This window comes from Mesoplodon mirus (assembly GCF_964341445.2).
Source record: "Mesoplodon mirus genome assembly, chromosome: 19".
NCBI classification, from domain to species: domain Eukaryota; kingdom Metazoa; phylum Chordata; class Mammalia; order Artiodactyla; family Ziphiidae; genus Mesoplodon; species Mesoplodon mirus.
The window spans coordinates 53,219,965-53,245,608 of record NC_138995.1 but is presented as its reverse complement, the minus strand read 5'-3'; the positions used below and the strand labels follow the sequence as shown (position 1 = coordinate 53,245,608).

At 50.6% G+C, this 25,644-nt stretch overlaps 1 protein-coding gene across 5 annotated transcripts; it reads left to right on the top strand.

Annotated features, from left to right (window-relative positions):
- The first annotated feature begins 173 nt into the window (after positions 1–173).
- Positions 174–24,833, top strand: NUMBL (NUMB like endocytic adaptor protein). 5 transcript variants are annotated; one of them, XM_082607444.1, is made up of 10 exons: positions 281–438; positions 4,039–4,123; positions 6,250–6,389; positions 7,758–7,832; positions 7,922–7,996; positions 8,951–9,091; positions 13,603–13,792; positions 18,180–18,482; positions 22,034–22,156; positions 23,142–24,833. In XM_082607444.1, the coding sequence occupies exons 1-10, from the start codon at positions 415–417 to the stop codon at positions 23,753–23,755; spliced, it is 1,770 nt and encodes a 589-aa protein (XP_082463570.1). In that variant the 5' UTR covers positions 281–414; the 3' UTR covers positions 23,756–24,833. The 5 variants fall into 5 exon arrangements, with proteins under 5 accessions (XP_082463571.1, XP_082463570.1, XP_082463568.1 ...); XM_082607442.1 differs by having other exon boundaries at positions 18,177–18,482; XM_082607443.1 differs by having other exon boundaries at positions 6,247–6,389.
- The last annotated feature ends 811 nt before the right edge of the window (positions 24,834–25,644 follow it).

Sequence of the window (25,644 nt, the reverse complement as noted above, 5' to 3'; positions counted from 1 at the left end):
GGAGGGGAAGGGAGCCCACGCCTGGATGGACCTAGGGGAACGTGTCAGCGAGATTCACGTGCGTGCTCAGCCCAGGACTGGCCAGTGGGCGTGGCGGGGCGGTGGCCACACCGGAGGAGGCGGAGTCGTGGTTGCGTATAGGCGTGGCCTGCTGGTCAAGGGGCGGGGTCTCTTTGCATATCCAGCAGGCGGCGGGGCTGGGGCGGGGAGCCGAAGCGGGAGGGGCGCTCCCCCGCCCCTGGAACGGAATCTCCCGGGAGCGGAGCAGGCTAGCGAGCTTGCATCCCGCACCATACCCCGGACCCCGGCCCCGGCCCGCGTCAGACCGAGCTGCCGCCGCCGCCACAGCAGCAGCAGCACTCGGGGATCCGGGCCCAGCCGGGGCCGCGGGAGGCGGGGGCACCGGAGCCCTGGATGTCCCGCAGCGCGGCGGCCAGCGTGAGAAGGGCGGGAGAAGGGGGCTCGGGTGGGGGGCGGCGCCGCTGCTGATGTGGCGGAGGGTGGGAGGCGGCCGCGGCGCCCGGATGGAGAGAGGGTGCCAAGGCTGGGGAGGGTGGTCCTGGGCTGGGGGTCCAGGGATTGGCTCCCCTCCAAGCCAGATCTTGGGAGACAGGGGTCTCGGGCACAGGCCTTGTCTTGCCAAGGCTCTGGAGATACGGATCCCAGACAGAGACCTCCCACTCAAAAAAATCAAGGACAGGGCGACAGATTCTAGGTACAACTCCCTAAGCAAGATTTTGGGGATGGGGTCTGGGACGCAACCTCCTTATCAAGTCAAGGCCTCTAAGAGGGGATTCCAGACCAGACGCAATCCTTAACCCCTACCGGCCTGAGGGGCTCTCTGAGCACAGCAACCCTCTAGGCAAGGTCTTGAGAATGGGGTCCCCGGGACCCCACAGCTTCCCCACCAAGCCAAGGCCCTGGGGGGATTCCTGGCACAGTCCGTCCCCAGGCCTCAGAGGCGTCCGGGGCACAGCATCCCCCCATGCTTGGGCGGCGTCCCAGGAACAGACCCTTCTCAAAACAAGGTCTCTGTGCCTGGGACTCTATCCCCCCCAAGCCTGAATAAAATAAGGGGAATTTCAGGCAACCCCACACACAAAAAGGCTTGGTCAAGGGTCCCAGGGCACAGGTCTCCTGGGCCACCCTCTTTGTCCCTGGGGCCGCCCAGCTGTCTGGGAGGGGCCCCACGCACAGACAATGCACCGCCTCCCCCTCCGGTTCTGGCCCCCCAGGCTCCAGGATTCAGTCTGGGCCAGGGGGCGGCTCTCCAGGGACCTGGTGCAGCCCTGTCTGTCTGCAGCGTCTGCGGTGATGATGGCTTTGTGTGTGGTACCTGGGGGGAAGCGGGGAAGCAAGCGATGGGGAGGTGGCTAAGAGTGTGACCCTGTGTTTTTGTGACTGTGGCTGCCTGTGTGTGTATGTGTGTGAGCTGCAGCTGGTGACCCTGAGGAATCGTGTGTTTCGTGCTTGTGGTTGTGTCCGATAGCATCTGTGATTGTTTCTCTGTATGTGACCCCAGCATTTGTGTGGCTGTGTATGTGTATATGACAGCTGCTCGCTCACTGTGCAGAGCCCTATACTTTTCAGTCTGTCTGTGTTTGAGTGTGTGCATGGTTGTGACTATGTGGTTGTGTCTTTGATTATGTCTTTTGTGACCCCATGTATGTACCTTGGTAACTCTAACTGGGTATGTGACAGTGTATCTGTTGAGTATGGGGTTGGGCATGTGTGTGGCTGACTGAAGATGTGGGTGGAGTTGTGACTATAAGTGGAGTTGTGTCTATGACTCTGTGTCCATGTGCGACTGTCCTAATGACTTCGAATGTTTGTGACTGTGTCTCTAACTGATTTTATATGTGTGTCACACATGTGCTTGTATGACACACAACTGTGCCTGCAACTTTAGGTGTATGACTGCCATTGTATACGAAGTCACATTGTGCTTATGTGACAGGTTGTGTGCTGGCACTGTGACTTGTATGTTTGTGGTTGTGTGTTCAAATCCACATCTATGTGTGTGGCCGGGATTGTATAAATGACTACATCTAGATCTGTGTGTTGATACTGAGTGATTCTGTGCATTTATAGTGTGTACCTGTGATTTGGGTTATATATTTGACATGGAGTCTGAAACCCTGACAGACTATTAATAGTGGGTTATTTCATTGCATGTGACTCAAGCTATAGGTGTGTCTGTGTGTGGTGGCGCCAGTGATGGTGTGTGTGTGTGGGGGGATGTGTATGTGACTGTGGCTTCTGTATTTGTGTGTGACCTGCATGTCTGTGACGCTGGGTGACTCTATATACTTGTGTCTGTGTCATGGTCTGTAAGAGTGTGTGTCTGTAGCTGTGTGGCTGTTTGGGGTGGGTGGGTGGGTGCCCCTGTATGCGTGCTGGGCAGCTTATGTTTGAATCTGTGTGATTTGGTGACAGAGTGACTGTCTCCTCACTCCACACATGACTCTATCCGGAACTGTGTCTTCTGTGTAAACACAGCTATAAATGCTCTGTCTGGGTCACTGTATTTCTAAGCACATACCTGACTGTTTGCTTGTGTGTGTGTAATGGAAATTGTATGCTGATGTCTCTGTCTGTGAGATGTTGTGTGTCTCTCCACATGGGGGCTGTGATCGTATGTGGCCCCATACTTGTCGGTGTGACTTACGTGTTTGCAGGAAGAGAGACCGCGTGTTTCTCTGTGATGGTCTGACATGGTACAGCTGGGGGTGGGATGGTGGGTGACTGTGAAATAGGTACCATGACCGTGATATATGGCTGGGTAACGTGGACACTCATGCTGTGGGACTTTGCATACATGACTGTTTCTGAAATGCGTATGGCTGTGACTCTGAGCCACTCAGTGTCTGGCTGTGTCTGAGTGTGGCCGTCCTTGGGGAGAACTGTCTCTGGATGGTTGTATGCATGTCCTGAGTTTGTGTGCCCATTTCTCTCTAATGCATGGGCCGTGGCCATCGGGGTCTGTGTGTGTGCTTGGGTATGGAGAGCCATCCATATACGTGTGGCTGATACCATGACCAAATGTGTGCCTCTACGACTGGGATGTATGGCTGTGTGACAGTGTGTGACCAAAAAGGTGTGTTGGTGTGACTGATACAGTTGGGGTTGAGTGTCCTTGTGCAGCTGTGTGCCGGTCGATGATTGAACACGTGGCTGTGGCTGGGTGTGACTGGGTATGACCAAATGTGTGTCAGTGTGTCTGCATGCATCCCTGACCAGATGTCAACAGGCAGCAGGGGAGCTGTATGTGACAAGTGTGTGTGCCTCAGAGCTACTAGGTGACCTCCTGCGGGGTGTGATTCTACACAGGTGGGTCTGTAATGTGCGTATCTTGGTTGGGTGCCCGAGGAAACAACTGTCATTGGTTGGCCATGGGCTGCCCCAGTGGGTGTGCCCGGACCCAGCTCTTTGTATATGGCAGAGAAAAGAGAAGTGACAAAATATCAGTTACTGATATGACCAGACGTTTGTGGCAGTGCCTGGGCAGCCTGGGACTCTACATACCTGTGGACAAGTGGTCTGTAGCAGAGACTGTATGTCTGTGAACTTGGATATGTGGCCAGGTATTTACAGTGGCTGTGACTGTTGACGTGTTTCTGTGTGATCCAGTGTGTGTCGCTGTGGTTGTCTCTGTGTGTAATTGTGCAGAGCTGTGACCAGGTTCTAGGGACAATTGGGGACCAGAGTTGCATGTACACATGTGACTGTACATGTGTGCGCAGCCCTGGACATGTGTCTAGAGGGCAGGCCACCCCCCTTCACACCATCCCCTTGGGTACAGACAGCCTCCTGAGGCCAGGACATCCCCAACAGATGCTCCCGAAACACACCTACTCATTCCTGGGCCCTTGCAACCAGGTGGCTGCTTGCCTTAGTAACAGTTGCTATGACAACCAGGGCTCTCATCAGAGATCCTGAGATGAAGGGGGGTTGGCTGATGTCCAAAGAGGGGGTGAGGTAGGGGACTGCGCCCTATCCCAAGCCAGCTTCTCAACTTTTCCTCCCTCCCCTGGGCAGGGCGGACCCAGGAGGCCAGAGCAACATCTGCCCCCTGCCCCCTGTGGGGCCCTGGGGCCCCCTGAAACCTCCAGGACGGAGCCAGGTGAGTGGCCAGCTGGGGACAGGGCGAAGGCTGAGTGACTGGGTGGGTCTGCCTCGCATAGCCAAAGGAACTGTCCCTGCGGTCACACAGGCTTCATCACACACACAAGTGGACACCCCCAAACGACTTCCCGGCACACTCAGTGACCTCGTTCACAGACACACCCACCTAGACTAGGTCTCTCTCTCACACACACACACACACACACTTAGACACTCAGGCACACACCAGCATCCCCACACCCACAGGTTCACGGTCACACAAACATACAGACACAATCCTAGACAACAGCCAGACTCCCTCACAGGTGAGCACAGATACTCACCAGATACAGACTCAGGGACTCTCAAGGGATGCAGTCTTGTACAGTCTCCCCAGCAACACACACAGACCCACACTTTGCAGTCAACAGCCGCACTTTCACAAGCAGACACAACCTCACAGACAGCACCCGTGTGCTCGTGCCTTCACAAACAGCTACACTTTTGCACACACTCACAAATAACACTCAGCACTCTCATAGACAACAGCCACATTCCCACACCATCACACCCTCACAAATAACACTCACAAACACACTGTCAAAGATGACACCCTCATGTCCTCACACACCCTCACAGATGCACAGTTGCATACAGACACATCCCCAGAACAACACTCATGGACCCACATTCTCTGCAGCAACACCCACCTTATCTGACCCAGACACACCCTCACAAACAACAGCCACAGCCACAGCCTCACCACCAACAGCTGCACTCTTGGACAGATGTGGTATCTTGGGTAACTCTCACAGACACACACTGTCATGGGCAGTGGTCATCAAAGACAATAGCCACATCTTCACACAGACACACAGCTTCAAAGACAACAGTCACGGACACACCCTTTCAAAGACAACAGCTTCATGCTCAAACACAGACCCATCCTCACAGGCAACATTCCCTGACACACACTCACCACCACTCTCACACACAGCTACTCTTCAGCCACAAGCTTCAGGGACCTACACTCACAGACGACAGCCACACTCCTGGACACAGACATCCCCTCACAGACAGCATTCACAGACACATACTCTCATCAACAACCATTCTCAGACCTGCGTCCTTCCGTACAGCCTTCAGCTATATATACACACTCACAGACAATAGGTGCATGCTCAGACCTAGACACCCTCACACAGAACACTCAGGAACACACCAGGGAATTCCCTAGTGGTCCAGTGGTTGGGACTCCGCCCTTTCACTACTGAGGGCACAGGTTCGATCCCTGGTCAGGGAACGAAGATCCTGTGAGCCGCGCAGTGAGGCCCCCAAAAAAGGAACACACCAGCTGCACACTTGCTTGCACACACAGGCGGAGCCTCATCTGCTGGTGCTCTGTCCTAGGTGTCCCCTCACACTCCTTCTGGGACTCAGTATGGCTTCTCAGTCAGCAAAGGCTGTCTTAGTGACTGGCCACCACCTCCATCCCTACCTCTGAAATCACAGGTGCACGCCTCCCCAGGGGCCTCTGCCTTAGACACATTTGTCAGAGGGGCTGTATCTCAGAGTTGCAGAGACCCACCCCTGTCCCCAACACCCTCTGGCCTGGGCTCTGAACCGCAATCCCTGGACCTTCTGAGTCCCCCACATCGGACCCATGCAAGTCTCAACTCCTGTGCCCTCTGACCACCTCATCCCCTGACCTCGTACCCATAAAACCCCTGACCTCGTGACCCCTGACTGCTATGCCCTCTAACCCCAATGTCCTCCACTGCCTTAACTTCCCATTACTTTGGATCATCATGCCTCTTGACTGTCACATCCCGAATCTCCAGACCCCTAAAAGCTGTGACTCACGACGCACGCATCTCAGACCTCCCTGCCTCTTAGCCCCATGCCTTCTGAATCCCCACTGCCGACTCTCCCACTCCCCTGCCTTCCAGTTGCCCCCTTTGTCGGTATCCCCTAACTGCTGCTAGTCTATGTTCCCTGGATGTCACGTCCTCTGACCCAGTGGCCCCCTAACCCTGTAGCCCTACTGCCATGTTATCTGACCCCTTGCTCCCTGAGCCCTATTTCCCCCCACCTTGAGCCCCATGCCTCTGACCCTTGACTCGCACCCCTGTCTTCTGTCAGCAGACGGGGCGGGCACCATGAACAAGCTACGTCAGAGCCTGCGGCGGCGGAAACCAGCCTATGTGCCTGAGGCATCGCGCCCACACCAGTGGCAGGCGGACGAGGACGCGGTGCGCAAGGGCACGTGCAGCTTCCCGGTCAGGGTGAGTGGGCGGAGCTCGTGTGGGCGGGGCTGCGGCGGTGTGCGAGCTGTTCGCTGTGCGCGTGCGTGTCCAGTGTCTGTTGTCCATTGCCCGGTGAGGTGGCTGAGACCCAAGAGACTTCACAGCCCCGAAGAACTGCGCATCCTGCAGAATGCAGACCGCACCCAACAAGACCCATTCTCTTGTGCCAGGAAAATATTAGCTGGGGTGGGGTGGGGGGGCGTCCCGCCTGGAGTCACGCTATTCTGTGGGAGCTCACAGTTTCCAGGGGGGCACTGGGAGGTCACAAAAATTCTGTAGCATTTGCAAAGCCCTCTACTGTTAAGTGCGTTCTGGTTTATAGACAACCACGACCCTTTACAACACACACGAAAATTTATAAGGGTAACAGCAGGATTCAGGTTCAACTCTCCACTCATTCCCTTCCTGGTTGGGGGACAACAGACAGTGGTCACAGCGCCCCCCTCCCACCTTGTTTTCCCTTCCCCTAGAAGCGGACCTTGCGAGGGAGGGGCTGCTGGGAGGTGCAGGAAATGCTGGTGAGAGTGAGGAAGGGAAGGCAGCCAGTAAAGGGTGTCTTACTAAACTATAGCTGTGAGCAACTGAGCTTGATGCCACTAGGGAACTGTGGGAAATCGAGCCATCCCACCCACGGGGTGAGGAAGCTGGGGCGTGTGTACCCCAGCTCCTATCAGTCATTGCCTGGGGCCAGTCCTGAGGCGCAGATGCAGACGCTGGCACTCAGAAGGACACCAGGGATGTGTTAAAGGCCAAGGATAGAGGCAGGGTGGGAATCATTACTCCACGTTGTGCTTCAGTTTTCTCACCTGTATATCTGGGATAAGAATGGGGTACCCAGACTTCCCTGGCAGTCCAGTGGTTAAGGCTTTGTGCTTCCACTGCAGCGGGGCATGGTTTCCATCCCTGGTCGGGGAACTAAGATCCCACAAGCCATGTGGCGCGGCCAAAACAAACAAAAAAGGGTCCCCACCTTGCAAAGTTGAGGTAAAGAGTAAATGAGTTGGGCTCCCCTGGTGGCGCAGTGGTTGAGAGTCCGCCTGCCGATGCAGGGGACACGGGTTCGTGCCCCGGTCCGGGAAGATCCCACATGCCGCGGAGCGGCTGGGCCCGTGAGCCATGGCCGCTGAGCCTGCGCGTCCGGAGCCTGTGCTCCGCAACGGGAGAGGCCACGGCAGTGAGAGGCCCGCGTACCGCAAAAAAAAAAAAAAAAAAAAAAAAAAAGAGTAAATGAGTTAATTCATATGATGTGCTTAGGACATTGCGTGATGCATCGCAGCGGCACAGGGAGCGCTAGGAATGATTGATTACTGTGCTTGTTTCATGCTCTCCCATCCCCTTCGCACCAAGTACCTGGGCCACGTGGAGGTGGAGGAGTCCCGGGGGATGCACGTGTGTGAAGATGCTGTGAAGAAGTTGAAGGCGGTGAGTGAGAGGCCGGAGCAGGGAGGGGGCAAGGTCAGAGCAGAAGAGCCAGCCCTGACCACACCCTCTGCCCTCCTCCTCCGCTCCAGATGGGCCGGAAGTCTGTGAAGTCTGTCCTGTGGGTGTCAGCCGATGGGCTCCGGGTGGTGGATGACAAGACCAAGGTAGGGGGCCCGCGGGCCTGGGAGGGGGCACCAGTGGGACCCCCTCCTCACCCAGCTCGAATGGGGCTAGGGACGCCTTCTCACCCACCTCTAGGATGTCCCTCCCTCAGGGACCTTGTAGACTCCGCCGTGTGTTCCTGTAACATGTTGGCACCTCTCACAGTCATAATTCAGGATTGAGTCCTGTGGCTATTTGTGAACTGGCATGGATAGTGTGTGAGAGCACAGACCGTAGAGCAGCGACCTCAGCTCGCATCCCAGCCCACCCACTTACCAGCTGGGTGACCCTCGGCCTGAGGGGTATGAGATTTAACCCTTCCGTGCCTCCCTTGCCTGATCTGCAAAAATGGGGATAAAAATGGACCCAACCATTAAATGAGAAAGTATATGCAAATAGTTTAATAAAACTATGCCTGGTACAGCAGAAGTGTTCTGATCAACGAATGTTAGCTGTTATGTGCTTATTGTCCGTCTGCCTGGCCAGATGGGAGCACCGTGGGCCGGGATCGGGTATCTGTTTGCTCATCGTTGAATTCCCTGCCCCTAGCACAGAGACTGCCCAAGGAGACATCCAGTGCATGGAGGCAGTTAGGTTAATGACTGGACAGGATTGCCACCCTCCAGCAAGCTTTGCCTGACTCCCGTCCAACTTGCGTCAGGCACGTCTTCTTGCTCCCGAAAGGCCCTGAGGCTCCCCGATCCCAGCCCTGAGCCCTCTGCCTGTGCCTCCCTCATTACAGCGTGGCTGTGACTCTGGCCAGTCTCCATCTGATGATGAGTCTGATTCCTGCACTAAACTGGGAGCCCCATGTGAGCAGGGCCCACAGCTGTTTCAACAAGTGCAGGATCCCCACCCTGTTCAGGACAGGATATAGAGCAGACACAAAGGGAATATTAAGTGAATACATGAGAGACAGTACACATGCCTTTCCTGGCCTCCCTGGTGCCTCCCAGGACCTGCTGGTAGACCAGACCATCGAAAAGGTATCCTTCTGTGCTCCTGACCGCAACCTGGACAAGGCTTTCTCCTATATCTGCCGTGATGGGACCACCCGCCGCTGGATCTGCCACTGTTTCCTGGCGCTCAAGGACTCTGTGAGTATCACCAAAGCCCAAAGCCAGCTGACTGTCTCCCATGCCCTGGTGTCCCACGCCCAACCCCAGCCCGCTGTGTGGTGTCAGGCGAGTCACTCACCTTAACCTCTCCTCTCCGTGACCTCATCTGGAAAAGGGAGTGTATTCACAGCCCCTAACTTAGAGGATTATTGTGAGACTTGAGGGGGTTGATACAGAGTATTTGGAACAATGCCTGGCATATAGGAAGCACTCGGGAAAACATGAGTTCTCATCCTCCTCCTTGTTATCAGTAGTTCTTCATGTTTCTCTAACTTTTCTCATTGAGGAGCATATACATACAGTAACAGGCGCAGATGGCCCAGGCACAGCTCCGTGAATTTTTGCTTATTTTTAAACCTCACCCAAGTCAAGCTGTAGTTTCCTGCCCCCAGCAGCCCCCTTGGGCCCTTCTGAAACAACACCCCCCAGGGTACCCACTCTTCCTTCAGAGTCGATTCATTTTGCCTGTGGTTCTTTATATTTTGCGGGGGAGGGGGCCATCAACATCCCCTCTGAGAATCTGATGAAAGAGACAAATGGACTGTCTTCTGAGAAGCATTCTCACAGGATTCTGAGGCTTGTGACAGAAAACCCTCAGATACCAGTGATTTCGGTGAAATAGAAATTTGTGTTTCATGTGAAAGACATCCCTAGGCAGGCAGCACAGCGTTGGTGTCACTCCTCTCCACTCAAGGGCCATGGCTCCTTTTATCTTGTTGCTATGCTGGAGTATGGCTTCCACTCCATGATCCAAGATGAATGTGCGTGCTCCAGCCTTCACATCTTCATCCCAACTACATAAAGGAGGGAGGCATGAAGAGGGGCACACCCTCTGCTTTTTGGGAGGTGTGTATTGGCCTTTTGTGACCTATTGGCCTTTTGTGACCAGCTTCTTTCACTTAGCATAATGTTTTCAAGGTTCATCCATGTCGTAGCATCGTATCAGTACTTACTCCCTTTATATGGCTGAATAATATTCGTATGGATATACCACATTTTGGATATACCATATTTTGCTTATTTATCCATCCATTGATGGACATTGGGTTGTTTCCACCTTTTGGCTATTACAAATAGTGCTTCTCTGGACATTTATATGCAAGTATTTGTTTGAATACCTGTTTTTAATTCTTCTGGGTATATACCTAGGAGTGGAATTGCTGGGTCATATAGTATGTTTAAATTTTTTTGTTTTTTTGGTTTTTTTTGCGGTACGCGGGCCTCTCACTGTTGTGGCCTCTCCCATTGCGGAGCACAGTCTCCCGACGCGCAGGCTCAGCGGCCATGGCTCACGGGCCCAGCCGCTCCACGGCATGTGGTATCTTCCCGGACCGGGGCACGAACCCGTGTCCCCTGCATCAGCAGGCAGACTCTCAACCACTGCGCCACCAGGGAAGCCCCTATGTTTAAGTTTTTGAGTAATTGCCAAGTTGTTTTCCTTGGTGGCGACACCATTTTACATTCCCACTTGCAATGTATGAGGTTCCAATTTCTCCACATCCTTGCCAACACTTTTTTTTTATTCTAGCCATCCTGTAGGTGTGAGTGGTATCTCATTGTGGTTTTGACTTGTATGTCACTAATGACTAATGATGTTGAGCATCTTTTCCTGTGCTTATTGGCCATTTGTATACCTTTTCCAGAGAAATATCTATTCAAATCCTTTACCCATTTTTAATTGGGTTGTTTGTCTTTTTACTGTTAAGTTGTAAGAGCTCTTTATATATTCTGGATACTAGATGCTTATCAGTTACGTGCTTTGCAAAACTTTTCCCCCATTCTGTGGGTTGTCTTTTCACTTTCTTTTTTTTTTGGCTCCGTGGCATGTGGGATCCTAGCTCCCCGACCAGGGATTGAACGTGCGCCCCCTGCTTTGCAAGCACAGACTCTCAACCACTGCAATGCCACGGAAGCCCCATCTTTCCTTTTTCTTTTTTTTTGCGGTACGTGGGCCTCCCAACGCCGTGGCCTCTCCCATTGTGGAGCACAGGCTCCGGACGCGCAGGCTCAGCGGCCATGGCTCACGGGCCCAGCCACTCCGCAGCATGTGGGATCTTCCCGGACTGGGGCACAAACCCGTGTCCCCTGCATCGGCAGGCGGACTCTCAACCACTGCGCCACCAGGGAAGCCCTCGCTTTCTTGATAGTGTCCTTTGATGTGCAAATGTACACATTTTGATGAAGTTCAATTTATCCATTTTTTTTTTGTTATTTCTGCTTTTGGTGTCATATCTAAGAATTCATTGCCAAATCCAAGGTTGCAAAGATTTACCTCATGTCTCATTCTAAGAGTTTTATAGTTTTAGCTCTTATATTTAGGTCTCTGATACATTTTGAGCTAATTTTTGTAAATGGTGTGAGGTAAGAGTGCACCTTCCTTTTTTCTCATGTGCATATACTGTAGCCAGTTGTTCTAGCACCATTTGATAAAGAGACTACTCTTCCTTCATTGAATGGTCTTGGCACCTTATTGAAAAGCAATTGACCATAGATGTGTGGGTCTATGTCTGAGCTCTCAGTTATATTTCGTTGGTCTATATGTCTCTCCTTATGCTAGTATCACACTAATTTTTTGTTTTATTTATTTATTTATTTGTTTTTGGCCGTGTTGGGTCTTCGTTGCTGCACGCGGGCTTTCTGTGGTTGCGGCGGGCGGGGGCTTCTCTTTCTTGCGGTGCGCAGGCTTCTCATTGCGGTGGCTTCTCTTGCTGCGGAGCATGGGCTCTAGGCACACGGGCTTCAGTAGTTGTGGCACGCTGGCTCAGTAGTTGTGGCGCACAGGCTTAGTTGCTGCACGGCATGTGGGATCTTCCCAGACCAAGGCTTGAACCCGTGTCCCCTGCACTGGCAGGCGGATTCTTAACCTGTGAGTTTTTCACAAATGTCCTTTATAAGGTTGAGGAAGTTCCCTTCTATTCCAACTTTGTTGAGTGTTTTATCATGAAAGGGTGCTGGATTTTGTCAAATGCTTTTTCTGTGAGAATCGAGATGATCAAGTGGGGTTTTTTCTTCATTCTACTAATGTGGTTGATTGATTTTCATATGTTAAACCAACCTTGCATTCCTGGAATAAATTTCACTTGATTCTTTTAATATTCTGCTGGGTTCAGATTGCTAGCATTTTGTTGAGGACTTTTGTCCCCAAGTTTAACTTTAAGAGGTGGCTGAGCATCTTGTTTAGGGAACAGAAGTCAGACATACCTCATTAGAATCCCAACTCTGCCACTCACTTGTTATCGTGGGCATGTTGACTGAACCTTAATTTCTTCATCTGTCAAATGGGTTCATAAGATTGTCCACCTCCTGGCACTGTTGTGAGGATTCCATAAAAGGATGCAAATCAGGGCTCAGCCCGGGGCTAGACAAGATTTCTGCTGACACATATGTGAGTTTCCCTGTGCCTGGCTTTGTGCTGCATGCCTTGCATATATTTGTTCACCTAATTCCTGCAACAACCCTGTGAAGTGGGTGCTGTTAGGGCCCCCATTTTACAAATGAGGAGACTTGGGTACCGGGAAGTGACTTTCTTGAGATCACATAGCTGGGAAGTGGGAAGCCAGAATCAATCCCAGTCTCTCTGGCCTTGGCGTCTCTTAAGTAGGCACTCAGGAAACAGGGGTTGTTGTTTTTACCCCCAGTACTTTACTACAAAATAGTTTCAAGCATGTAGCAAAGTCGAAAGGCTTGTACAGTCACCTGGACACCCCCCACCCAGATCCTGCCATGAACGTTTGTCTGGGCTTACTTTTATCACTTGTCTCCCCATCTTATTTTTTGATGCATTTCAAAGTCGCAGACATCAGAATACTTCCCGCAGACACTTCAGCAGGCATACCATTAAGTAGAATTCATATTTGTTTCCAGCTGTTTTTCTTTTGAAGTGAAATACATGCTGACCACAAACCTTAAGTGTACATTTGTATACACGTGTATAACCCCCCTCCATCAAGATCTAGAACATTGCCACCACCCCAGACTGTCCCCTCATGCTCCTCCTCAGTCAGTCTCTATGCCCACCCCTAAGAAACAACCACTGTTCTGATGTTTTTCACCATAGATTAGTTTTGCCCATTCTGTAACTTCATATAAGTGGAGCCATCCAGGGACTTCCCTGGCAGTCCAGTGGTTAAGACTTCACCTTCCAATGCCGGGGAGTGTGGGTTTGATCCCTGGTTGGGGAGTTGGGATCCCGCAGGCCTTGCGGCCAAAAAACCAAAACATAAAACAGAGGCAATATTGTAGCAAATTCAATAAAGACTTTTAAAAAAATGGTCCATATCAAAAAAAATCTTAAAAAAAAAATGGAGCCATACAGTATTACACTCTTGTCTCTGGCTTTTGTCCCTCATTTTGCAGATGTGCACTGAGGCCCAGAGAGGTGAAGGGACTCATCCGGAGTCACCCAGCATCCAGCTGCTGGACCCCGGGGCTCCTGGCGTCCGGTCTGCACTGCACAACGTCGCTAATCCTGCCCCAACCTCTTCCCACAGGGCGAGAGGCTGAGCCACGCAGTGGGGTGTGCGTTTGCGGCCTGCCTAGAGCGGAAACAGCGGCGGGAGAAGGAGTGCGGAGTCACGGCTGCCTTTGACGCCAGCCGCACCAGCTTCTCCCGGGAGGGCTCCTTCCGCCTCTCCGGGGGTGGGCGGCCGGCTGAGCGAGAGGCTGCCGACAAAAAGAAAGGTGGGCGCTGCCCGGAGGGCGAGGCGGGGCTGGGCACCGAATGGTCCCAGGGTGGGGCCAAGGGATCCAGATTGGGGGGAGAGCTGCAAAGGTACAGGGGCTCTACAGTTTACAAAGCAAAAAGGAAACACACACACACACACAAAACCCAAAACAACATTTTTTTAAATTAATTTATTTTATTTTTGGCTGTGTTGGGTCTTCATTGCTGTGCACCAGCTTTCGGAAAGCGGGGGCTACTCTTCGTTGTAGTGCACAGGCTTCTCATTGCAGTGGCTTCTCTTGTTGCGGAGCACAGGCTCTAGGTGCATGGGCTTCAGTAGTTGTGGCTCATGGGCTCTAGAGTGCAGTCTCAGTAGTTGTGGCGCATGGGCTCAGTAGTTGTGGCACACGGGCTCAGTAGTTGTGGCTCGTGGCTCTAGAGCACAGGCTCAGTAGTTGTGGTGCATGGGCTCAGTAGTTGTGGCACACGGGCTCAGTAGTTGTGGCTTGCGGGCTCTAGAGCACAGGCTCAGTAGTTGCGGCGCATGGGCTCAGTAGTTGTGGCACATGGGCTCAGTAGTTGTGGCTCGTGGCTCTAGAGCACAGGCTCAGTAGTTGTGGTGCATGGGCTCAGTAGTTGTGGCACACAGGCTCAGTAGTTGTGGCTTGCGGGCTCTAGAGCGCAGGCTCAGTAGTTGTGGTGCATGGGCTTAGTTGCTCTGCGGCATGTGGGATCTTCCTGGACCAGGGCTTGAACCCGTGTCCCCTTATTGACAGGCGGATTCTTAACCACTGCACCACCAGGGAAGCCCCCCCAAATTTTTTTAAGTGAAAAATACAAAGCAAAGCACCAACCACAAAGTTTGGTTACAGCTTATAAAGCGTACTTCAGTTTAAGGAGTCCTCTGGGCAATATTCTGTTGGCCACAAATCCCAGCAAAGCTCACCGAGAGCTTTATTATCTGCTAACCCAGGGATGTTCCCAGGCTTTTCAAACTGTGTATCCACCCTGTTAATGGGTTGTGAAGTCAGCTTGCTGGGTTGTGGTTAGCATTTTAAGAAATGAAATGGAAAAGAATAGAAAATATCAGAGTAATTAAATGTAGTAAGGTTAAGTATAGTTCAATGATACTTTTATGTCAGTATATCTGTGTGTGTGTGTGTGTGTGTGTATGTGTGTGTGTGTATGGAACGGGTTACCATGTTAACGGTATTTCTTATTCTGGGTTGCCATCATGAAAGTTTGAAAAATAACTGGTAAACTCTAACATTCTAGGTCAAAGGCAAATAGTTTATAAGTTCTCAAACTGTGGTTTTTAAATATACATGTATTGTGTACTGAGTCAAAATGTAATTTTTAATTTTATTTTACTTTTTTTTTACTGTTTGTAGTTTTTACATTTTTGGAAAACACTGCTTAGAATTTACAAAGAATCCTGAATTGGGATTCAGGATAAAGGAGACTGAAGAGATTTGACAAATATTAATAAATGTAATGTGTGATCCTGAATTGAATCCTGGATATTGTATATATAGATATATATTCAACATTCAATTCAATATACATATATTGAATATATGTATATAAAATATATACATTGAAAAAAATATATATATATGATCATCCATAAAGGACATGAGTAGACCAGTTGGGGAAATTAGAATATAGACTGTAGACTAGCTAACAGTATCATATCCATGTTAAATTTCCCAAGTAAGAAGTCCTGTGGTTCAGTAGGAGGCTGTCCTTGTTCTTAGGTACATGCTGAAGGTTTTAGGGTTGGGTAAGCTGTCTGCAGCTTACTCTTTTTTTTTTTCCTTGTTGTTTATATATATTTATATTTATATTTTATATATAGTAGTGTGCATCCGTTAGTCCCAAACTCCTAATTTATCCCCTCTCCCTTTTCCCCTTTGGTAACCATAAATTTGTTTTCTATGCCTGTGAGTCTATTTCTGTTTTGTGAATAAGTTCATTTGTATCTGTTTTTTAGATTCCACATATAAGTGATATCACATGATATTTGTCTTTCTCTTTCTGACTTACTTCACTTAGTATGATAATCTCCACGTCCATCCATGTTGCTACAAATGGCATTATTTCATTCTTTTTTTATGGCTGGGTAATATTCCGTTGTATATATATTACCACATCTTCTTTATCCATTCATCTATTGGTGGACATTTAGGTTGTTTCCATGCCTTGGCTATTGTATGCAACTCACTCTTAAATCATACTGAAAAAAGATTATGGAAGGAGAGACAGATCAAATACTGTAACAAGTTAACACTTGTTAAGCGTTAACAAGTATAACAAGTTAACACAGGAGAACATGTGTGCTCCTTGTTCCATTATTACATCTTTTCTGTAAGTTTAAAATATTTCTAGCTAAAAAGTTAGGAAAACAAGTTTTTATCACTTGCTAGAATATTAGAGTTTACAACATATGTTTTTCTTGGTAAACTATGTGACCATTTACAAACCTCTTGACAAAGTTAAGGAGTTCTTCACAGCTTACAAAATATTTTGCTGTTTACATCATCTATTAGAATTTATAAAGAATTTTATCATTGGTAAAGCAGGTTACAAAGTATAGTTAACAGAGGGCCTAAGTACATATATTTTTTTAATGAAAACCTGTCTTTTATATATATATATTTATTTATTTATTTTGTTGCACTGGGCCTTAGTTGCGGCAGGCGCGCTCCTTAGTTGTGGCATGTGACTCTTTGCGGCATGCATGTGGGATCTCGTTCCCTGACCAGCGATCGAACCCAGGCACTCTACAGTAGGAGTGCAGAGTCTTAACCACTGCGCCACCAGGGAAGTCCCTATATGATATTTTATTGTTTGCAAAAGAACACACTGAGTACACTGAGTTTACTATTTATATGGGATATTCAAATTTACAAAGAATGTCACATGCTTTAGAGTTTGCAAAGGATTATGCTGTTTCCAAAGGATATTATACGTTCCAGGTACTTTGCATTGTAGAAAGCACTTGAGAGCTTGCACCGCAAAAATGAGAGTTTACAAAGTGTGGTATATGATTTGCCGAACACATCACAGTGTTTTGCCGATGATGCACTCATTCACAGTCTCAAGGCACCGCACGTTCACAAAGAACTCTCTTCAGTTCAGGAGTTACGGAGCAGTGCACTTTCCACAAAGTTGTTTACCAAGCTTTTGTGGGATTCCAGAGCGTTGAACATTCGCTGCCTCAACTGACCCTCCCAGGAGACCTGGGAAGGCAGCAGAGGGATGTTTATCCCAGGTTTAGTTGGGGAAACTGGAACCCGGAGAGGGGAGGAGACTTCCTGAAGCCCAAGGTGGTCGGGGGCAGAGGTGGTTTCCCAGTTCCAACCTGTCCCGGGCTGTTTCCACTGCCCCCAGCCTGGCCTGGGTGAGAGCCTCACCGCCCCCTCATGGAAGATGGGAGAAGCACTGGGCAACCTCCCTGCCCTCTTTGGGCCTGAGTTTAACCTCACTAGCGTTCAGGCTGCGGCTCAGGTGAGGCCTTGATGGGAGGATGGCTGTGTGTTTGTGTATTGGCAGGGGTGGGGAGACCCTGCCATCGAAGAGCCCGCTTCTTATGCTGAGTGGGGAGACCAGGTACCTGCAGAGGACTGAGAACAGCCCCAGAGGGGAGGGAGCCCAGGCTGAGGGGCTGAAACAATCTGGAAAACTCCTCAGAGGAAGAAGTATGCTAAGCTGGGTCTAGAACAATGGGTAGCAACTGGAGGAAGGGAGGAGGCATTTGAGGTGGGAAGACTGGTGGGAGGTGACAGAGAGCAGAGCAGATGGAATGATGGAGGAAGACAGCATGATGTGGAGAGACCAGGCCAGAGGGAGAGACGGGTTAGCGCAGTCATCTGGAACTCAGACTCTGGAGTCAGCCTGCCCCTTCCTTCACAGTATGGCTCAGGCATATGCCATTTCTGGGCCTCAGTTTCCACATCTGTAAAATGGGGATAATGACAATATCAACCTCACTGGGTGGTTGTGAGGACTGAATGAGTTAATACTTGCAAGGCACTTGCAACAATGCCTGATACATTGGTCATGCACCAAAAAAGTGTTTGTTAAATTAATTAGAAAGGGAGACAGGAGGTCTCAGAGGGAGAAATAGCAGAAGCAGCAGAGGAAGATGGATGGGGGACAGAAAGCTTGAGACACACAGAGGGTCAGGTTGGGTGATGACACCCCCACGGGCCTCCTGGGGAAAGTGGTCCTGGCTTGGGTGGGGATGAGCGACATTTGGGGGCTCTGACCAGCCTGTCTTGAGGGCAGGGCACATTGGGTGAGGAAGGCAGCATTGGAAAACAATCAAGGGGTCTGGGTAGGAGAGGCCTCCAATGCCAAGGTGAGCTATCTAACCACCTGTCTCACCCATGTCTCCAGCAGAGGCAGCAGCTGCCCCAACTGCGGCTCCTGGCCCTGCCCAGCCTGGGCACGTGTCCCCAACACCGGCCACCACATCCCCTGGCGAGAAGGGTGAGGCGGGCACCCCAGTGGCTGCAGGCACCACTGCGGCTGCCATCCCCCGGCGCCATGCCCCCTTGGAGCAGCTGGTTCGCCAGGGCTCCTTCCGTGGGTTCCCGGCGCTCAGCCAGAAGAACTCACCTTTCAAACGGCAGCTGAGCCTACGGCTGAATGAGCTGCCATCCACGCTGCAGCGCCGCACTGACTTCCAGGTGAAGGGCACAGGTGAGCCTGGGGCTCAGCAGGAGGGAACACCGGGATCAGTGCCACTGTCTGTTGTAAGCAAGAGATAGAGAAGAGGTGGTACACACCATGATTTTTTTTTAATATCTTTATTGGAGTATAATTGCTTTACATTGTTGTGTTAGTTTCTGCTGTATAACAAAGTGAATCAGCTATATGTATACATATATCCCCACATCCCCTCCCTCTTGCATCTCCCTCCCACCCTCCCTATCCCACCCCTCTAGGTGGTCACAAAGCACCAAGCTGATCTCCCTGTGCTATGCAGCTGCTTCCCACTAGCTATCTATCTTACATTTGGTAGTGTATATAAGTCCATGCCACTCTCCCACTTCGTCCCAGCTTAACCTTCCCCCTCCCCGTGTCCTCAAGTCCATTCTTTACGTCTGCGTCTCTATTCCTGTCCTGCCCCTAGGTTCTTCAGAACCTTTTTTTTTTTTTTTAGATTTCATATATATGTTAGCATATGGTATTTGTTTTTCTCTTTCTGACTTACTTCACTCTGTATGATAGACTCTGGGTCTATCCACCTCACTACAAATAACTCAATTTCGTTTCTTTTTATGGTTGAGTAATATTCCATTGTATATATGTGCCACATCTTCTTTATCCATTCATCTGTCGATGGACGCTTAGGTCACACCATGATGAATTAGCACTGCCTGCCACAGGCAAAGGAGAGGAGCAACATGTGATCAATTAGCAATGTCTGCCATCAGTCTGGGAGAGGAGAGCGGTAGTGTAAGCTGTGATCGATTAGCAATGTCTGCTCCAGGCAAGGGATAGCAAAAAGGTAGCATAAGTCACGATCAGTTAGTACTGTCTGCTGTAGTTAGGGACATGAGAGCAGTGGCATATGTCATGATTGATTAGCAAGACTTCCATGGGCAAGGGAGAGGAGAGAAGCTGCCCAGATGCCATGTTTTTGCTCAAGAGGAGACTGAGGCACCATAGGCTAATGCTCCCTCCAAGCTTTTGGCCAGTAGAGCCATGAGATCATGAGGTCAAGGATCCAGGTTCAGAGGAAAGAAGGATTGTGATTAACAATGTCTGCCTAGGGCAGGGAGAATAGAATGATGACAGACATCATGATCTCCTTACAGTGTCTGACTTGAGCAAGAGAAAAGAGCGAGGTGGCACACCACATGATTGATTAGCAAAGTTTGCCATGGGCAAGCGAGAAGAGAGAGCAGGGGTATTATGTTTTGCCCAAGAGATGACTCCCAGAATTTGGCTTATGGAAACATGAGGTGAAGGGCACAAGTGAGCATGGGGATCATGGGGTCAGGGTGCATAGTGATGGATTCGTGATGTCGCTTCTGGGTAAAGGATTGTGCAGAGGCAGCACCCATCATCATCGATTAGCCATGTCGTCGAGGGAAGATGGAATTGCAAGGACCAGTCCTTTCTTTCAGCATTTGGCCAGTAGAGCCACAAGGCTCTACTGGTGAGGGGTAAGGTGAGCAAAGAGTTCAATGGGAGAAAAGCATCATGTTTGATTACTAATGTCTGCCATGGACCAGGAAAAGGAGAGAGATGGCGTATGTTGTGATTTTAAAATGTATGCCGTGGGAAAAAGGGAGGAGAGAGGTGGCATGGAACTATGTTTTGCCCGAGGGAGACAGGCAGGAGAGCTGCCTTTCCTCCCAGCTGTCAGTGAAGTCATGTGGTCTGGCCCGCTCTCCTGCTTCCATATGCCAAATCCAAGACACCTACCCCTTATGGCCCTGGGGACTGGTGTGGGAGGTGTTGATCTGTATCCAGGAGGCTGGGCTACTGCAAAAGGTGACTGCTGAGCAGATGCCAATGCTTGCTGAGAATGACGCACGCTCACTCCATGTTGTGCAGCATCCCATGTACTGCATGCACCCTCAGATTTGCTGTCCTCATTAAGTAACCTGCCATTAAGTACAGCCCCAGGGCTGTCACACCTGCTCCCTGAGAGGTGGCAGGCACCCCAGACTTCATTTAGAAGCCTCGCGTGCCTGTAGCCAGTTGCCCACTTGCTTGGATGTAACTTGCCACACAAAAATTTCACGGACTCACACAGATGTCCCACTCCACTGCAGGTGTCACACACACTCAGAAGTCACACACTTAGTCATGGGCAATCAAAAATCACACACACTTGGAAGTTGCAGGACCAGGTGTTACCATTACACACACTTAGAAAGCACATATCCAATACAAACTACTGTATATAAAATAGGTAAACAACAAGGCCCTACTGTATAGCAGGGAACTATATTCAATATCCTGTAATAAACCATAATGGAAAAGAATATGAAAAAGAATATATATATATGTATATATGTATAACTGAATCACTTTGCTGTACACCTGAATCTAACACAACATTGTAAACCAACTATATTTCAATAAAAAAGAAAGAAAGAAAGCACATATCCAGATGTCCCATTCAGAAATCACACACACAGATTAACACACGCTCACGAACGACACACCTGGATTCACGCAAACTTGTGTGAATCACAAGTCACATATGCTAATTCATGCCAAATTCCATACATCACGCAGGCAGATTGGCTCCCGCTGGGGAATCACAATCGGATGCCACAACCTGGATTTCAGTCACACTCAGATGCCACCCCCCAGAAGCTGCACACCCATTTGGACTAACAGGCATAGTCATCATAGAAATGACCTGGAAGCCACCTACTGTCCCACCTGGGCAGCCCCACGTCACATCTGCTGACTCCTACAGCTAGTTTCTTTCTGATGCTCATAGGAGCATCACACACACTCCCTTGGAGATAGCCACTCGCTGAGCTGTCACAGGCACTTGTCACACGCCACACTTGACGGTCCTCTTGTTTATTTGGATGGTGCCTTTTCTCATCCTAAGTACTCACGAGGCCACCACACCTGCTCAGCGTGTCCTGTCTTGCAGGCACAGGTGCATCTCTGCCCTCATGACATATGTTATGGGCCAGGCCTGGTGGGGCCCCACTTCTGCACTCAAAGCAAGACAGGTGATCCCCAGGCAGTGACCAGCAGCGTGGCCAATATCCATTCTGACTAGTCAATACTCTTGCCATACATGGGGTTGAACATTTTTTATTTATTTTTTTGGCCGCGCCACGTGGCTTGTGGAATCTTAGTGCCCTGACCAGAGATTGAACCCGGGCTCTGGCAGTGAAAGCACCAAGTCCTAACCACTGGACCACCCAGGGAATTCCCTGAACATATTTTAAAATTAATATATATTGTTAAGCGTTTAAAATATTTCTTCTGGTTTGCGGCTACATACAGCTCTTGAGGTCCTCCTTGGTTTGGGATCCCTGTGACTGTCTGCCATCAGATGTCACACACTACTTGGCTGTTGTACCACTCAGATGTCACACACACACACACACACATGTGCGCAGTTACCATTTTTGTGGCCGTGGCCACTTAGTTACTGCAGAGTGGACCCACCAACCCACACACCTTGTGAGGGCCACCTGCGGGGATGGGGTCAAGGGCAGAGCCTGGGCCTGTTCGCTGACCTCTGCCCTTCCCTGACTTACCAGTGCCTGAGATGGAGCCTCCCAATGCCAGTGACAGCGACAGTATCAGTGCCCTGTGTACACAGATCAGCTCATCTTTTGCCAGTGCTGGAGCACCAGCACCAGGGCCACCGCCAGCCTCAACAGGTAAACTGAACCCTTCTCTCGGGGTAGATGCCCTGCAGTGCCCCTCCTGCATCTCCCTGCTCCTTTCAGGGCTACTGCAGAGACTCTGGGAATCTTGGAATCGCACAGGCTTAGAACCATGGATCATCTAAGAGCCACAGGATTACCATAGAACCATGGATCATTTAAGAGCTATGGGGTCATCCTAGAATCATGGAATCAATCACTTTAGAACCATGGATCATCTTAGAACCACGGGGTCATCTCAGAGCCGTGGGTTCATCCTAGAACCATGAGATAACATAAGAATTATGGGGTCACCTTAGAACCATGGGATCAGTTTTTAAACCTTGCTGTCTTAGAACCATAAAATCTAGAAACCTACAGCCTTTGAATCACAAGATATTAGAACCTAACAGATTTGGAGCCAGGAAACCTTGGGATCTTACAGCCTTAAAAGAGTGCTCTCTGAGAAAATAGTGCCAAGGAACCACCTTAGAGCCACGTGCTTATCCTAAAACCGTGGAAGCACCTTGGAATTACAAACAATGTAAATTTAGAACTCTAGAATCTTAGAAAACACAAACTTAAAAACACTGAAACTTACCCACTATGTTAGAATAGTACACTCTGAGAAAGATCCATGCAATCCTAGAATCTTAGCCTCCTAAGACAATACAGTGTCAAAATATTAGAGCCAAGGGTGATATTAAAAAATATTTAATAACAGGTTTGCTACTGACCAATCAGAAGGGAAGCCGGCCTGGGTGATTGTCAGTCGTGCCTATACTTTTTCATCTTAGGACCTTAGAATCTCAGAAATGCATTATTGTAGCACTGCATGACCTGTGGTCCAGGATGGTCAAGCCATTTGCCCAAAGCCCACGCAGCTAATGAGGAGCAGGGCTGGATGCAAGGCAGGCGGCCTGGTCCAGAGTCTGATCCCCAGCCTGGGGTTCTCTCTGCTGCAGCCCATGCCCCCTAACTGCCCCTCTCCTCTCTCCAGGGACTTCTGCCTGGGGTGAGCCCTCCGTGCCCCCTGCAGCTGCCTTCCAGCCTGGGCACAAGCGGACCCCTTCGGAGGCCGAGAGGTGGCTGGAGGAGGTGTCCCAGGTGGCAAAAGCGCAGCAGCAGCAGGCAGCCTCGGTGCCTGCCGTGCCCCCCGGCCTGCAGCCCTTCCCCGCCCCCGTGGGGCCCTTCGACGCCGCACCTGCCCAGGTGGCCGTGTTCCTGCCGCCTCCACACATGCAGCCCCCTTTTGTGCCCGCCTACCCGGGCTTGGGCTACCCGCCCATGCCCCGCGTGCCCGTGGTGGGCATCACACCCTCACAGATGGTGGCCAACGCCTTCTGCTCAGCCGCCCAGCTCCAGCCCCAGCCTGCCACCCTGATTGGGAAAGCTGGGGCCTTCCCACCCCCTGCAGCACCCAGCGCCCCTGGGGCCCAGGCCCGTCCTCGCCCCAATGGGGCGCCCTGGCCCCCAGAGCCAGCACCCGCCCCAGCCCCTGAGTTGGACCCCTTTGAGGCCCAGTGGGCAGCGTTAGAAGGCAAACCTGCTGTAGAGAAGCCTTCCAACCCCTTCTCGGGCGACCTGCAGAAGACCTTCGAGATTGAACTGTAGCCCGAGTCACCCCATCATCTCCAGGAGCCCCACACCTGGGAGTGGAGGCCCATCCTCTCCCCAGTCCTGCTCCCTGGGGCTGCACCCTCCTGACGACCTCTCTAACCCTTCTCTCGACCACCTCCCACAACCAGTACAGAACCGACATTGTGACGCCCAGGTTGCGATGGGATGGAATTCAGGGACGGACCCAGCCTGGCTAAGGGACCCATTTCTCTGCCAGACTCAGGCTGGCATGGCCCCCTCTCCCCGGAACCCAGACACAGGGGGATGGCCCCAATCTCACCGAGTGCCCTCGGTTCAAGCTGTATTTCCCAATTTCTGTTGTTGACCTTCTACCTTCCGGTATTCGGTAGGATGGAGGAGGGATGCCCACCTGGGGGCCCTCCTCGGCCCCAAACGAGTGCCCACCCCAGTTTGGTCATTCCCCCGCCCCCATACACAGCACAAACAAAGGGCTTCCTTCTGCCCACCTGCTGCGTTCACTGCCAGTGCTGTGCTCACCCCTACCACCCCTCCCCTCCCCTTGGGGGCCCACATGTTCTTTGGGCCAGGGTCTCATGGGGGTAGGGGGCCAAGTTGGGGGCCCAGGAGGCAGGTAGGGGGAAGGGGAAGGGGAATAAGATGCTCAGTTACCTCACGTCGGTGCCCGCTGGGGAGGGGTCCGGGAAGAAGGCAGGGGGTGCCTGGCGGGTACTTTTCTATCTTTTATTTCCAGATTTTTTTGTATCTAAACTTGCAGATTTGTATTATACAAGGACAGCCAATAAAGGAAGAATATAATGGTGCCCCTCTAGAAGGCAGGGTGTGTGTGCAGGGGGGATGGTGTGGAGACAGAGCCTTTCCCCCTGAGTCATCTCCTAAAACCAGAGGGAGTAAAGAGGGTCTCCCTGCATATTCACCTCTGAGTCGTAGCTTGGGAGCAGGCAACACTGACCCAGCACTCAAGAAGTGGGTTATTAATGAGTACCCCAAATTAATCACTCCATTTCTGATTCTTATAGATTTTGAAACAAGGAATTAAAAAAAACATATAATCTGCTGCTAATAACTTCAGTATTAAAATTTTAAATAATTACGTTTGGAGTAGCATATCTTCGAGCTGGCGAATTCACGTTTCAGCAACCGCATTTTCCGTAACTTAGGCCAAAGTGTCATCTGACGTGGCAGCACGTTTTTAAGGCTCTCTGTTGTTTCTTGGGTTCCTTGATACAATCTACAAAGTTATATATTTTAAAATATATAAATTATGTTTAATTCTTTATAACTCTCTAAAATGATGAGATTGGTTTCGTGAACCCCAATATTATATCCCCATTTGACAGATCAGGAAGTTGAGTCACTTACCCAAGGTCACACATCTGATTAGTGGGGGAGCTGGGATTCAAGCCCAGCTTCTGGTCGACCTCAAGGCCAGTCACTGAACCACCAGGCCGTGAGGGAACAAGCCTAGGGTCTGCCCTCAAGGGTTTACATTACAGCCCATCAACTGGCTGGATCCTGGACTAGGGGACCTGTGACAGATGGCTCACCAGGGCAGCAAGAGGGTCCCCAGGGAGCAAGTAAAGGACTCTGCTTGAAAAGAGCCACGCTTTCTTAATCCAAGCCTTTGCAGATGTCATTTCCTCTGCCTGAAACACCCATTCCTGACACTGCACCTTCTCCCAGAAGAATGCTACTCATTCCTTTTTTTTTTTTTTTTTTGGATTGCAGTTTGCTTTATTTTCCCCCAATAATAGAATGTCCTGGATGCCATTTCATACAGATGAGTCACATATAGATCTGTGTCACCTCTCTTTTAACACTTCATAGGATGCTACTCATTCTTCAGGCCTCAGCTCAAATATCTTCCCTTCTTAGAAGTGGAGCCTCTTCCAAGGCCCCGCCCC